Genomic DNA, 14,948 nt, shown 5'->3' with positions numbered 1-14,948 from the left:
TGTTTTGAGCAGAATTTGAGGAGTGGGGGGGGGGGAATTAATTTTTGGACTACAGCTCCCATTATCATCAGCCAATAACTTTTCCCAGGTCTAGCTTTGATGCAAAAGATGTATGGAAGGTAAAGTATGAATAGTTGATGGGCCAATGGTCAATTTCCAGTGGATTATTAAGTATGAATGAATGAATGAAACTTTATTTATAGCCCGCTCTGTCTCCCCGAAGGGGCTCAGGGTGGCTTACAACAAAATACACAGTGGCAAACATTCAATGCCAACAGTAATGTAAGAGCAAATCAAAAGCAAACTCAATAAATTATAAAACAGCTTACATTGACAAGACATCACAATTATTTGTTAGTTTCTGGGATACTTAAAAATAATGCTGGACTAACCTGATGCCTTGAGTCTCCTTGTGGAGATAAAAAGCGGAGTATAAAGAAACATAAATATAAACAAAATAATAATTAGAGTGATGGGCCGAAACTAACAACAGTTAGTTCAACAGGGAGAAATGCAAGATACTCTACTTAGGCAGAAAAAATGAAATGCAAAGACACAGAATGTGGGACGTCTGGCTCGACAACAGTACATGTGAAAAAGATCTTGGAGTCCATGTGGACAACAAGCTAAACATGAGCCAGCAATGCGATGCAGTGGCAAAAAAGCCAAGCCAAAAGCCTGCATAAATAGGAGTATAGTGTCTAGATCCAGAGAAGTCATGCTACCCCTCTATTCTGCCTTGGTCAGACCACACCTGGAATACTATTTCCAATTCTGGGCACTGAAATTGAAGGGAGATGTTGAGAAGCTGGAATGTGTCCAGAGGAAGGCGACTAAAATGATCAAGGGAACAATCCCTATGGGGAGCAGCTTAAAGAGCCAGGCATGTTTAGCCTGCAGAAGAGAAGGCTGAGAGGAGACACGATAGCCATGTATAAATATGTGAGGGGAAGTCACAGGGAGGAAGGAGCAAGCTTGTTTTCTGCTTCCTTGGAGACTAGGCTGCAGAACAATGGCTTCAAACTACAGGAAAGGAGATTCCACCTGAACATTAGGAAGAACTTCTCACTGTAAGAGCTGTTCATCAGTGGAACTCTCTGCCCCGTCGTGTGGTAGAGGCCCCTTCTCTTCCAACTCTATGGTTCTATGATTCAATAATAATAATAATAATAATAATAATAATAATAATAATAATAATAATAATAATAATGCATTTCCTTTCCTTGGTGAAAACCAGGGCTATTTGAATAGACGCCTCCCATTCATATTATAGGATTTTTCTCTTTCCTCACATTCTCTGTTTAAACACACACACACAAAACCTTCTATTTTTGGAAGCCAATCTGCCAGTTGGAGAAGATAACTGGAGCCACTCAATGTGTTTCAACCTGATAAGGATTGTGATCCTGCTCAAGAGCTCTATGTTTCTTTACAACCAGCTTGTCTAGTTTGTTATATATAGTATGCAACAGTTTGGTTCAGAAGTAGGGCTTCACTTGGATGCTAACAATAATTTCTTGTACAGTTTGATAAAAGTGTGGTATTAGTTGGTATCGAATGCCCCCTAATACAATGCCAGGAAAAGCCGCTGCTGTGTTTGTGTAATTCCCAGTTAGGTTAGCATAAAATTGCAAGATGATTCCTGCTCTTATTTCTCGCATTTTTGACATTGTGAGCTGAGAATGTTTGCTTAGAATTAAGTATCTGGAAGTGCAAATGAGACACATTTTTAGTAAGAATTTGTCAAGTCTGCACCCTAAATCCAAAGAAAAAATCGTTTGGGCTTTTCCCTCTGTAACGCAGTGCTAAAACTCCCATCCTATCATTTTGAAGAAGGATGTGTTTTTCCCCCTGTTGGAACAGACTATCTTTAACTTTAGTGAAGTCTTACATTGCTGTACTGGAGAACAAATGAAGATGATAACATTTTTATTAAAAAAAAAAAAAGATCTCCAAGGAATAATGAATTAGTTATTGTTGAAATTGTAGCAGATAGGGTTTACGAGTGATTACATTTTGTGGCAAAAGGAGAAAGAGCTGCTTTGACATTTATCACTTGCTACAGTAGATCTCTGTTTCCAGATTTTATCTCTTGGGCTGATTGCTTTTCCCGTGAATGTTTCTCTGGTTCAAATGTCAGCTCTAGTGTGAAGTAGTTTCTCAGGTCCTCATCTGCAATGTGCCGATAATGCTGAGTTACCTTAGAAGGTGGACTGCAGTCCGCAAAAAGCGTATGCCATGTAAAATGTAATAATATTTAACCTTTCTTATGACACACTCTTTTCCTCTGGATGAATTAATCTGGTCCCAGTTCCCAAGGACTTCTAGCAGCCCTGTTGGAACCGGGCATTTTAGCATGTCTTCTTTAGGCAGTGGTTCTCAACCTTCCTAATACCGCGATCCCTTAATATGAGTTCCTCATGGTGTGGTGACCCCCAACCATAAAATTATTTTTGTTGCTACTTCATAACTATAATTTTGCTACTGTTATGAATCGTAGTGTATATATCTGATATGTAGTATGTATTTTCATTCTTTGGACCAAATTTGAAACAAATATCCAATAAGGCCAAATTTGAATACTGGTAGGGTTGGGGCGGGGTGAATTGATTTTGTCATTTGAGAGTTGTAGTTGCTGGGATTTATAGTTTACCTACAATCAAAGAACATTAGGAACTCCTCCAACAATGGAACTGAATCAAACTTGGCACACAGAACTCCCATGACCAACAGAAAATACTGGAAGGGTTTGGTGGGCATTGAGCTTGAGTTTTGGAATTTTAGTTTACCTATATCCAGAGAACACTGGATTCACTTACAATCAAAGAGCCCCTTGAACCCCACCAACGATAGAATTGGGCCAAACTTCCCACACAGAACCCCATGAAACCAAAACAGAAAATACTGGTCTTTGGCAATCCCTCTGATACCCCCTCACAACACACCCAGGTGTCCCGACCCAGGCTGAGAAACACTGTGTTTAGGGATACTGGAAATGCAGTTGTCCCTCCACATTTGAGGTTTTAATTTTTGCTGATTTGATTGCTCACTGATTTGATTGAAATGTTCTCTCTTTTAACAGGCTCTCTTTGTGGTTCTTTCTTTCTTTCCTTTCTCTTCCTTCCTTGTTCTTTCTTCCCCATTCTCCCTTCTTTCCTTTTCCCTTCCTTTCTTCTAGTTCTCCCTCCCTTCCCTTCATATACACATCACTTAGCAGCAGCTAGATCACTTTGTTCCCAATTCTTTCCTAGTGACACCACAGAGCTGCTGCACCCCATTTCTGGAGCCACTTATGACCACAGCACCAAACAAGAGTCCACAGTCTAATCAAACAGTTTAGTGTAAAAATACAAAAAAAATAAGGAAAAAAGCCAGAATAAAGAAAGAAGAGGTATGATCCAAAAGAGGATTAGCAATAGAAGATATCCAGACAGAATCTAAATGTCTCATAAAAATCCAAAAGTAACACAGTTCAAGAATAGCCAAAAATCACAAGTACAGCATAAATCCATAAACTAAAGGTACTCTTAGAAATCTTGAGCAGGAATCATAGCACAATAATATAGCCCTTCCAAGATACCTAAATCCAAAGCCAAGACTTGAAGGGACCCCAGAATCAGGCCTAGCTTTTCCCTCAAAAGCCAATGTTGCCTGAACTGATTCTAGGGTAAACAACAGGCATTTTAATAAGCACTCATGAACGCATTTCACTTGCCGCAAATTTTGTCTCTCTCAGACCTACGGAGCCTCTTCTCGACTCTGAACTGTAAACGAAGGCTTTTGCTAATCTCCATAATGTCAGGTGCATTTCCTTGAGAACTTTCCATTTCAGTTAGCTCATCATCTGACCCCTTATCTATAGATGTTGTTTCTTGGAGATCTATACTGTCTGAGTCAACAACAACAACAACTCTTTATTGATTAGTCAATTTTGACCATATCAAAACATGTGAAATATACAAAATGTACACACTTACCCATACATACAGTACATACATGTAAAACCATGTATAGATACAAAGCATCCCAGCCTACTAGCCTACCAACCCACTACTAGGTAGTTGTGCAAATACAGAATAAAAAGATTAAAAATTAATTATTCCCTTAAGGTAAGGTTTAAGCGGGGGCAAGGGTAAGTAAAACTAGTGGCTTGTCCATAGTAAATTTTAAATTTGAATTTTGTTATTGGCATTAATATTACAGCTCTCCGCTTCCATCTTCTCGCAGATGGCCAGCGCTTTTTGCGTAAAAAGGGTCAGTTTTAAAATAAAGTTTTTATCTGAACCCTGTAGAAGGATGTGCAATTTCTCCTTATTCTCTAAATGAGTATGGTTCTCTAGCAAAGGCTCTAAATAGAAAGATCGAATCCTGTTGTAATAGGGGCATTTTAAGAAAAAGTGTTCTGAGTCCTCCACTTCTGCATCTACCTCACGGCACCCACAGGTTCTCTTCGTATAGGGGATATTCTGACGTCTACCTAGCTTAGAGTTAATGTCGAGTTGCTCGAATCTAGCCTGGGTAAAAAATTTTCTAATATATGGTGGAAGTGTAAAAAAGAGGTAGGTTTCCATGCCCACGTTTCATTTAAATTTAGCCAGGTATGGAGTGGCTCTGTCTGAGTCAGTTTCATTTCCCTGGCCTGAATCATCAACATTTTGAACCGGGCTTGATTCTTCATCACTCTCAACCCCAGGAAATCCTACAATCCCTTCTGATTCATCAGTGAGCCCATCAGCCCCAATGAGCCCATCAGCCCCTGGCTGAGCTATAACAAGAGGGACATTTCACCTGGCAACCGCCAATTTTTCACGTAGTCACAGCTAATCTGCTTTGTTCCTTTTCTTTTCCTCCGCTTTGAGCACAAAGAGTATAGTTTAGTTTTTTAGTTTAAACCCCTCACATTTTTAAAATTGGGTAATGAAGGCTATATGGGCCAAGTCGGATCCAGATCCATCAAACCATGTAGGAACCTTTGTGGTAAAAAGCAACCAACAAACCAACATACATACATACTTTGACTTTTATATGTAGAGACAATTCCAAATGACAGGTGAAAGTTATTAAGGTATCTAGAAAGTCTATTCTTACACCTTTTCTCTGTATCAGGAGTATGGAATGTGTGACTCTTCAGTTGCTGTTGAACAGTGACTCTTAGAGCCCTTCCACACAGCCATATAACCCAGAATATCAAGGCAAGAAATCCCACAATATCTGCTTTGAACTAGGTTATCTGAGTTCACACTGCCATATATTCTAGTTCAAAGCAAAAAATGTGGGATTTTATTCAGCTGTGTTGAAGGGGCCCTAGTAAGCTCTGCCTATTATATCAAATAGTATGATGTTAAGATTTGCAATCCAGTATGCTGTAGTGGTTTGATCATTGGACCAGGACTAGGTTTCAAATCTCCACGCAGGCGTGGAAACCCACAGAGTGACTTTGGACAGGTTATACTCTTTCATCTAATAGAGGAAGGCTAACCTCTTTGGCATAAATTTAGCCAAGAAAACTTTATGCTATCATCATCTTAAGGTCACCATCGGTCTGAAATGACTTGAAGGCACACAACCGCAACAACAACTGGAAGGTTACTTGTTCCTCATCCTTCCTCTATACTCTTGAGGGAAGATTTGCATTTCTCAGCAAAGTGGCATTTTTTTCTCTCTTTAAAGGAAGCATTGCAGAAGATCAGGCAGAAAAACACCATGCGACGTGAAGTGACTGTTGAGCTGAGCAGCCAAGGATTCTGGAAAACTGGCATTCGCTCAGATGTCTGTCAGGTGAGTTGAATCTCTTTCTGTTTGGCTAGTTGGTGGAGAAAAGCTATTTTGGCCATGTGTTTAGAACCTGAAACTCTGTTCACCATGCCTTAATAGGCAATATAAAGGCATATGCACACAGAGACACTAATGCTTTAGGGCAGAGCCTCTATCTCAGTGGTTCTCAACCTGTGGCTCCCCAGATGTTTTGGCTTTCAACTTCCAGAAATCCTAACAGCTGGTAAACTGGCTGGGATATCTACGAGTTGTAGGCCAAAACACCTGGGGACCCACAAGTTGAGAACCAGTGCTCTAGCTTCTCAATTTTAGTGTACATTTTGGGATTCAGAAAGGTTAAGAGACCCTGATAATAGTCCTTCCTTGGATTCTACTTGAAAGTAAGTGAACTGAATGAGAATAATTGGGGATGTGCAAGGAATTGCTCTGACAGATATCTCATTTTATCTCTCTTTTTAACTGACTTTTTAGGCTTTGCAGGTCCTGAAAGGTACACAGTGATCTATTGCAGCAGATAATAATAATAATAATACAGTAGAGTCTCACTTATCCAACCTAAACGGGCCGGCAGAACGTTGGATAAGCGAATATGTTGGATAATAAGGAGAGATTAAGAAAACACCCATTAAACATCAAAATAGGTTATGATTTTACAAATTAAGCACCAAAACATCATGTTATACAACAAATTTGACAGAAAAAGTAGTTCAATACGCAGTAATGCTATGTAGTAATTACTGTATTTACGAATTTAGCACCAAAATATTATGATATATTGAAAACATTGACTACAAAAATGCGTTGGATAATCCAGAACGTTGGATAAGCAAGTGTTGGATAAGTGAGACTCTACTGTAATAATAATAATAATAATAATAATAATAATAATAATAAAACTTTATTTGTACCCCGCCACCATCTCCCCACGGAGACTCGGGGCAGCTCACATGGGGCAAGGCCCAACTAGCACAATTTACAAAAACAACAGCATAAATACATTGAACAATATATATAAAAATAATAATACACAGTAAGACAATAAAACAAGAGTGAATACAGCAGTAAATCAATCAACCACCAATGGGGGGGGGGGGAGCGGCCATTTGAAAAGCATGCTGAAAAAGATGTCCACATTTGTAAATGTGCACAAACATTGATTAGACACATTTAAGTTAGAACTGGGGAGGGTTCATTCAAGCAATGCATGTAATTTGAAAAGCATGCACATACGTGCATACATTTGTTTAAAAAGCAACAAAAGAAATCAAAGAGGGCATAGATTTATCCCATATATAAAAGGGGTGGGGGCTACATATTGGTTGAGGAATATTGTTTTCATAGAGCGATCAATGTGTTGACAACAGTGAGGAAAAAGCTTGGTTGGACAATGGAACAAGAGGGATTATTAGTGCACCTCATTTTCTCCGCCTTGTTAATTTTTGATTCTTTAGTTGTTTTGAGACTGAGACAAATAAGTGGGAATTCATATAGATGCATTTCTAACCTCCTCCCTAGATGTTTCCTTCATAGTTTTGTGTTTCTAGAATAAGTGTGCTAATGGAGAATCCAAGTCAAATAGCATATTTCTGGCTTTTAACTCTTGGAAACTGAATTGTGCAGAGCCTCAAATGCCTTTGTGGTTTGCCTAGTTAGATGGTGTTGGGCTTTTGTTTTTTTCTCCGTTCCTTTTTTGTGTGGAAAGGCAGCAAGGCGCCAAAGAGCAAGGGCTATGCTATATTGCAGAATCAATTGTCTTTGAGATATATAGCTATATTTCCCCAAGGAGAGGTCAAAAGGAAGAGTCTCTCTCGTGTTCTCGGACTCTCTTTCTTTTTTTAATGAAAGCTTGCTACTGGTGTTTTTCCGTTTTGCTTTCCGCTAGGTTAAAGAGTGGTAAAATTGAATGAGTCTTTATCAAGGCTGTGGGCAAGTTTAATGCAGAGTGGTTTGAAATGACTGCTTTGCTATTTTTCTTCCATTCCCGGTTGAACAGATTGCTTCAATATCATAATAGCTTCAGTTTAATGACTTTAAATCAACCACTGGCAATATATTGTGAACAAGCTTCGTGGGACACGATCCGTGTCTGGAGCAGGGACAGACCCTACGCATGGAAAATCTCCAGAGGAAATTCACAAAGGCTTATTTTCAACCATGAGGCTTGGGGAAGTTCATTTTTTAAACTAGAGCTTCCAGATTTCCCAGACTACATGGACTTTAGACATGTGGGCTGGGAAATTCTGGGTGATGTAGTTCACCCCTTCCCCAAAACCTTTTCCAAGCTCCAGTTTGATCTCCTTCCTGACTTATAAATATGTCATCCCATGCCTCCTTCTCAGTGTTTGTAAGTTTCTTGGTCCTTTCTTCACATATACTGTCCCTATGAAGTGGATAACCCCATTGTTATGACCTAAACAAAAACCTCTGTTTGGAATACCAGAGTCGACCAGTTCATAAACTTGTTCATACCCAGTATTCGTAAATGCATGATCTTTTATTCAACTCTAAGAGCTGAAACAAATAACCTCTCAGAGGTGGAGATCCTGTGACCCTTCAAACATAGTTTTCCATCATCCATGACCACTGACCATACTGGCTCGGATTCACAGGTCCTAGAGCCCAGCACAGGTTTCCCATTCCTGTTATCCAGAATATTTAAACAGACACATGAGCAATGCTTGTTTTCGCCCTGTTTTTAGATTGTGGTTGGACATTCTTTCATATTGTAGAGTAAGACTGGGGAATGCCTCAGGTATAAAGCATATTTATGCAGTTGGGGGAATTTTATAAATGTGCTTTATATCTGAGGCTATTATATTGCTCTGGACTTTATCTGAAGAAGTGGGTTTATATTTGCAAAAAGTCATGCTAAAATAAAAACGAGTTGTTCTGAAAGGAGCTGTGACATTTCTTGTTTTCCCTATCCTTTTCTCCTTTTTATGCTTTTATGGAGACTAGAATGACTACTTCATTGGAACCCCACCCCCACCCCAGTGTCTCACTAGTACAGTGGTTCCCAACCTTTTTTGGCCAGGGACCACTTGACCAGGGCCCACTTTGACCAGAGACCACTTTCCAACATTAGTACCAAAAAGGTTAAGAATCAGTTTTTGGCCAACTTTAGATTCTGTTTGGTTATTTGAAGGGCTGATTCAGAAAAGTGCATGGATAGACCACATCATCTCTATTTCTGATACAGAATATATGCTATCCAGTAGTTGCCCACAGAAAACCATATTTAATAATCTAGAGCTGATGTAATTTATCCAATGCAATTTTTTTAATCAGCACTCCAAATCACTCCAGGAATAGGTCTAAAAACGAAGACACCAAGGTGCTTCTGCTTCTGGGCGCCACATGGAATGGCTCCACTCAGGGGAAGGGAAGAGGAGGTGAAGCAGCAGTCAGAAGGCTTGTTGTCATCCCTTTCATGGGTAGTCAGCTTCTCCCCTCCCAACATCCCAGTTGCCACAGCACTATAAGAAGGTTTCACGAGACCAGTTGAACTCGTTGCAACAGTGTAGTAACAGTGAGGCCGTGGGCCATATTTTAGTTCTTGGGGTCCATCAGTGGGAACCACTGCACTAGTAGGTGTACTGATATATTGTATAGAAATGTAGGTCTTAAACATTTGGAAATTCTTAGATTCCGGCTACCCCAGTGTATGTGAAGCTCTTTGAATGCCTGAAATATATGTGGTAAATGTGAAGCCATGTGCAGATAAGAATAACAATGAATGGTCTCTCTGTCTGTAGCATGCAATGATGCTTCCAGTCCTCACTCACCACATCCGCTACCATCAATGCCTCATGCATTTGGATAAACTGATTGGCTATATATTTAAAGACCGGTGCTTATTGCAGGTAAGCTAGTGCTCAATTCCATAGATTTTATAATACAGTTTGTATACTTGAGAGATCCAAATTTGGGTAAATGGAAGGGATTAATATTTTCCCACATTTGTATAGCCTGGAGCTGGGATCCTGGAATGCCTGATTTAGGAGTGGAGACTAATATAGGCAACCAGTTGGGGAGCCATGAAAGCCATCTGTGACAGCAGGAATTTAAATCTTGAAGTGGCCCTTGGTGGGCACAGAACTAGGAGCGTGCCTAATTGAACATAAGAGAAGAAATGCCAGAGTATTGGACTAAGCAGGTCCAGATTCAAGAACAAACTTGAGCCATTAAACTTTTATGGTTTTGACACCCAACCTGACCTCTATTTTGAAGTTGTTGTGAGATTAGAGTAGGAAGAAACAGGCCCATGTGTATCATTTTGAGACTATCGGAGAAAAATGAGATATAAATATACCATATATTATCAATTTCAGTTGACCTTGTGTATAAGTCGTGGGCAGGTTTTGGGGGGCATAATTATGGTTTTTGATACGACCCAGGGATAGGTTGAGAGGGCCGCTATTTTCCTACCTAGGCATTCAAAAAGGCCCGAAACAATGTTGAAATGATAAATGTGGTCAGTGCTTCTTTTAGGTTCTCCCAGGATGAACTAAGTTCTCACTTTCCATCATGTTACTCTGGTGAAAGATGAGAACTCAGAGAGTAAATGTAAAGTACAGTATTTACATTGACAAGTCAATATAAACTCATGTTTTTGGGGTCACTTTTTGACTAAAATTTCTGGACTTATATGAGTATATACAGAAATGTTTTATTTCTCTCTTGATTTGAATGATGTTTCTCCCAAGTTGGATTACAAGGAAATTAAAGCAGATAATGGGTAAAATACATAGAGATAGAAACAGGTGAAATATACAAAAGGTTACTGTATAAAAATACAAACAAATTAATATTCAAAATATTACTGAGGTTTTTTTTTAAAAAAAACAATGTAAAAATCACATTTTCCTATCCACCAATAAATAAATAAGAGTTTGTGAATTGATGTATAAATCAATTATGCTAAAATATGGTATTCAGGGAGATGAAGAGGAGGTGCTGGAAAAAAAGTGAGATGTAGAAAAGAGTAGATGGACAAAACTATTAGAAAAGAGAAATCTGGAATGAAACCAGACATATAATGCTGGATGTGACACATGACACTGGTGTGTTGTGGCCAGATTCTGGAAAAGTTATATTTTTGTCTGTCACTGCCAAAAAACCAAACAAACCCCTATTTAGGATAGCCAGACTGTTTTAGGAATTTTGATTGATTTAGTCCAAAAAACATAACTTTTCCTAAATCTTTCAGAGGATAACGAGTCAAAAGAGAACTGATTGCAGCTATAATATCCTATATAGGATTTACAGTAAACAGAGGTGTGTATCATAGCAGAAAATACAGCTGGATTACAAAGGGCCCTAAAGTGTAACACCAAGAGTGAGAATAACTCAAAATCCCCAATGATAATTCCCTAAATAAAGTTAGTGGAGGTTGAAACAATATATCAGTCACCATACAGAGCCTTGGAAGCATATTGTATGAATAAAAGCTATATGAAAAGTGAAAATTCGGACCAGTTATTTAAAAAAGGAATATTGAAATCATAATTTACTGTTATTTGCTTGACTGAACAGCTTGTGCAATTTCATGACAGATTTCTTGGTTAAAATCTCAGTGTCTGAATGAGCAATACATGGTTCTGAGTTTGTTTTACTTTTTGGATTCTGTATTTTAGCTTGCCATGACTCATCCAAGTCACCACTTAAACTTTGGGATGAATCCAGACCATGCAAGAAATTCCTTATCCAACTGTGGGATCCGGCAACCCAAATATGGAGATAGGAAAGTCCATCACATGCATATGAGGAAGAAAGGTGCTTGTGCTCTCCTTTCTAACATCATTGTTTAAAATAGTTGGAAACTGTTTCACATGCTGCTTTCTCTTGATCTGAATGTTCAATCCCTTTGACAAAGTGATGGTTCGGTGAGTAAGCAGAGTTTTTGGTCTGTTCTGCTTTTCAGAGCAGGTGAGCTAAGGTTTCTGAATTCATTTTTGATAAACTATCTCTAGTACATCAGGATGACAGGATGTGCTTGTTAAGGCAGAGTTTCTAAAATAGGGCATTTTGTGCTTTTGAGCAGGACCAGGACAGATACTTTGAAGGATACAAAAAACCAGAAACAGTGAGTAATGGCAAGACTGAGATGGAAAAATAGTAACCAGATAGTTGATGCATAGCCATGCAGACATGGTTGAAAGCAGAAGCACTGTTTAACAGTAGTGTTATCAAGCTAGCTCACAAACTCGATGGAGCTGTGTGTTGGACAACAGAAAGAATATAATGGACTGTCCATAACAGTGCATTATACTGCAGTAGCTTCTGAAAGAATAAAAAAGTCCATTATACCTCATCATTGCAGAACGGAAGTGTTTTTCAATAGATTAGTTCACATTTTGTTGATTTCTAATATAATGTTTGTATTTCACAGGCATAAATACCTTGATCAATATTATGTCACGTCTTGGGCAAGATGATCCAGCCCCTTCAAGGTACACAAATACATTAATTTTTGTGTGTGTGTGTGTGTGTGTGTGTGTGTGTGTGTGTGTGTGTGTGATATGAGGAGGATTGAATGTAAATGCTGATGGCGGCATTGAAATCTTAGTATGGCTCCATGGATACTTGGGTCCAAAGAGCACTTAAGGTTGCAGTGCAACAAGGTATTGGGATGTAGGTTCAGAGCATGGTAACAAGGATGGAGAATAAAACATGAGAAGAGATTGAGGGAGCTGGGCATGTTCAACTTGGTGAAGAGAATTCTGGTCACAATCATTAAATACAGTAGCTCAATACCTGTTGTTGTTGTTGTTGTTGTTGTTGTTACAAAGAGACTCAGAGGAGAGGATACTGACCTTTTTAGAGGGTAGAGCCAAGTCTAACGGTTTTCAGTTACAAGGTAGTAGGTTTCAATTGAATTGCTGTTATTTATTCGTTCCGTCGCTTCCGACTCTTCGTGACCTCATGGACCAGCCCACACCAGTGCTTCTTATCAGCTGTCAGCACCCCCAGCTCCTTCAAGGTCAAGCCAGTCACTTCAAGGATACCATCCATGCCTCTTACTCTTGGTCGGCCCCTCTTCCTGTTCCCTTCCATTTTCCCGAGGATCATTCTCTTCTCTAAGCTTTCCTGTCTTCTCATTATGTGGCCAAAGTACTTCATCTTTGCCTCTAATATCCTTCCCTCCAGTGAGCAGTCAGACATTATTTCCTGGAGTATGGACTGGCTGGATCTTCTTGCAGTCCAATGCTCTCTCAGAATTTTCCTCCAACGCCACATTTCAAAAGCATCCATCTTCCTTCGCTCAGTCTTCTTCATGGTCCAGCTCTTGCACTCATGGGTTACTTTGGGGAATACCATTGCTTTAACTATGCAGACCTTCATTGCCAATGTGATGTCTCTACTCTTCACTATTTTATCAAGATTGGTCATTGCTCTCCTCCCAATAACTCAATTGAATATTACAAGAAAATTGCATTGGATAAACCACATCAACTTTAGTTTCTAAGATATGATTATCATGGTTTTCTATGGGTGAGCAGATGGCGACTGGTACATGGCATATGTTTTGTATCTCAAAAACTAGAGCTGATAAGGGAAAACTGATGCCATTTTTGTAATCAGCAGGGCCAGTATGCCCAGAAACAGAGCTAGCATTTGAGGCATTGAAGTGTGTTGGCCAGTGTTATTTATTTTTGGGAGAAGTTTTTAAAAATGTATAAACCTTTTTTTTCCACAACCAATGACAGTTTATTCCACACTATGCACCAATCGCATACTATAAATGAATGTACTTTTGAACCAATGGGATTGTGGATCCTAATTTGCACCAACTACAAATTGTAAATGAACATATTTTTCCCAATATTTTAAATTAAATTTTATTTTAATTAAAATAATTAATTTTAATTGAAATAAAACACAAAAAGGAAAGCAATAATACTATAAATACATAAATACGGACATCAACTGCCCAACAAACTTACATCTTTACTTACTACTCTAAAACTACCAAGATACACATGAATTAGTTTTAAGAATGGATTTCCAGCTTCTCTTTTGTTGGTTTATCTATAAATTTAATTTTTTTTCTTCCACTTTATATCCATCCAGTTGTTTACTTTTGTTTGTTTTAACATTTACAAGTGAATATCCCACCATTTTTCATCTCCAGAACTGTACATAAACACTTTCCCTTTCCCTCCAATATATATTGATAAAGTGACTTCCATTCTTCCATTTTTTTTCTATTTATAAACAGAAATACTTAATCCACCCTTCAGTAAAACTCGCTGAGTTGTATCTGCTGACTTTTGCCTAAGGTCTCGTCAACTTCTGTCTCAGAAGATGTGTTTATCCATTAACCTATGCCTACAGAAATACAAAACCAAAGCACTCTTGAATGACATCCATCCAATACATCTCTCACAGTCAAGAGATTTTTTTCAATGGCTATGCCACCTGGGGAACTATGGTCTAGTCAAGTAACATTTCCAAGTTCCCCAGGTGGCATAGCCATTGAAAAGAATCTCTTGACTGCAAGAACTGTTTTTTGTTGTTGTTGTTTTGAGTGGAATAGAATGCGTGAAGCTCGATAGACTTAGCTTCTTTAAACAGAGGTTGGATGGATATACAGTAGAGTCTCACTTATCCAACGTTCTGGATTATCCAACGCATTTTTGTAGTCCAATGTTTTCAATGCATTGTGATATTTTGGTGCTAAATTTGTAAATACAGTAATCACTACATAGCATTAATGTGTAATAAATTACTTTTTCTGTCAAATTTGTTGTATAACATGATGTTTTGGTGCTTAATTTGTAAAATCATAACCCATTTTGATGTTTAATAGGCTTTTTCTTAATCTCTTATTATCCAACATATTCGCTTATCCAACGTTCTGCCGGCCCGTTTATGTTGGATAAGTGAGACTCTACTGTAATTCAAGAGTGCTTTGGTTTTGTATTTCTGCATAGCAGAGGGTTGAACTAGATGACCCTCACAATCTTTTTCAGCTTTACGGGTTTGTGGTTGTATCTTTTTCGAGCTTTAGTTCTGATCTTGACAGGTGATATATTGGGGGGAAAAACGTCGCTACTCAGAAAGGGCCAGGTAAAGAAACTCCGTCAGGAACCTATAGGGATGAACGGGCAGGCCTTTTCCTTTCAGCTTCCCTCATGCCATTTCACATATCAGTCACCAGCTTCACTGGT

General features: G+C 38.8%; 1 protein-coding gene across 5 annotated transcripts in view; it reads left to right on the top strand.

The window, feature by feature from the left end:
• drosha (drosha ribonuclease III) overlaps positions 1-14,948 on the top strand; it is a 146,339-nt gene that overhangs the window by 60,456 nt on the left and 70,935 nt on the right. For all 5 annotated transcript variants that reach the window (XM_062977626.1, XM_062977625.1, XM_062977624.1 and 2 more), the window contains 4 exons: positions 5,671-5,778; positions 9,531-9,638; positions 11,412-11,550; positions 12,167-12,227. In XM_062977626.1, the coding sequence (XP_062833696.1) occupies positions 5,671-5,778; positions 9,531-9,638; positions 11,412-11,550; positions 12,167-12,227 (416 nt within the window). The remainder of the gene's footprint in view (positions 1-5,670; positions 5,779-9,530; positions 9,639-11,411; positions 11,551-12,166; positions 12,228-14,948) is intronic.

The sequence above is a fragment of the Anolis carolinensis genome, chromosome 4 (assembly GCF_035594765.1).
Source record: "Anolis carolinensis isolate JA03-04 chromosome 4, rAnoCar3.1.pri, whole genome shotgun sequence".
Taxonomy (NCBI): domain Eukaryota; kingdom Metazoa; phylum Chordata; class Lepidosauria; order Squamata; family Dactyloidae; genus Anolis; species Anolis carolinensis.
The sequence above is the reverse complement of the archived record's forward strand: the minus strand, read 5'-3'. Positions and strand labels throughout refer to the sequence as shown.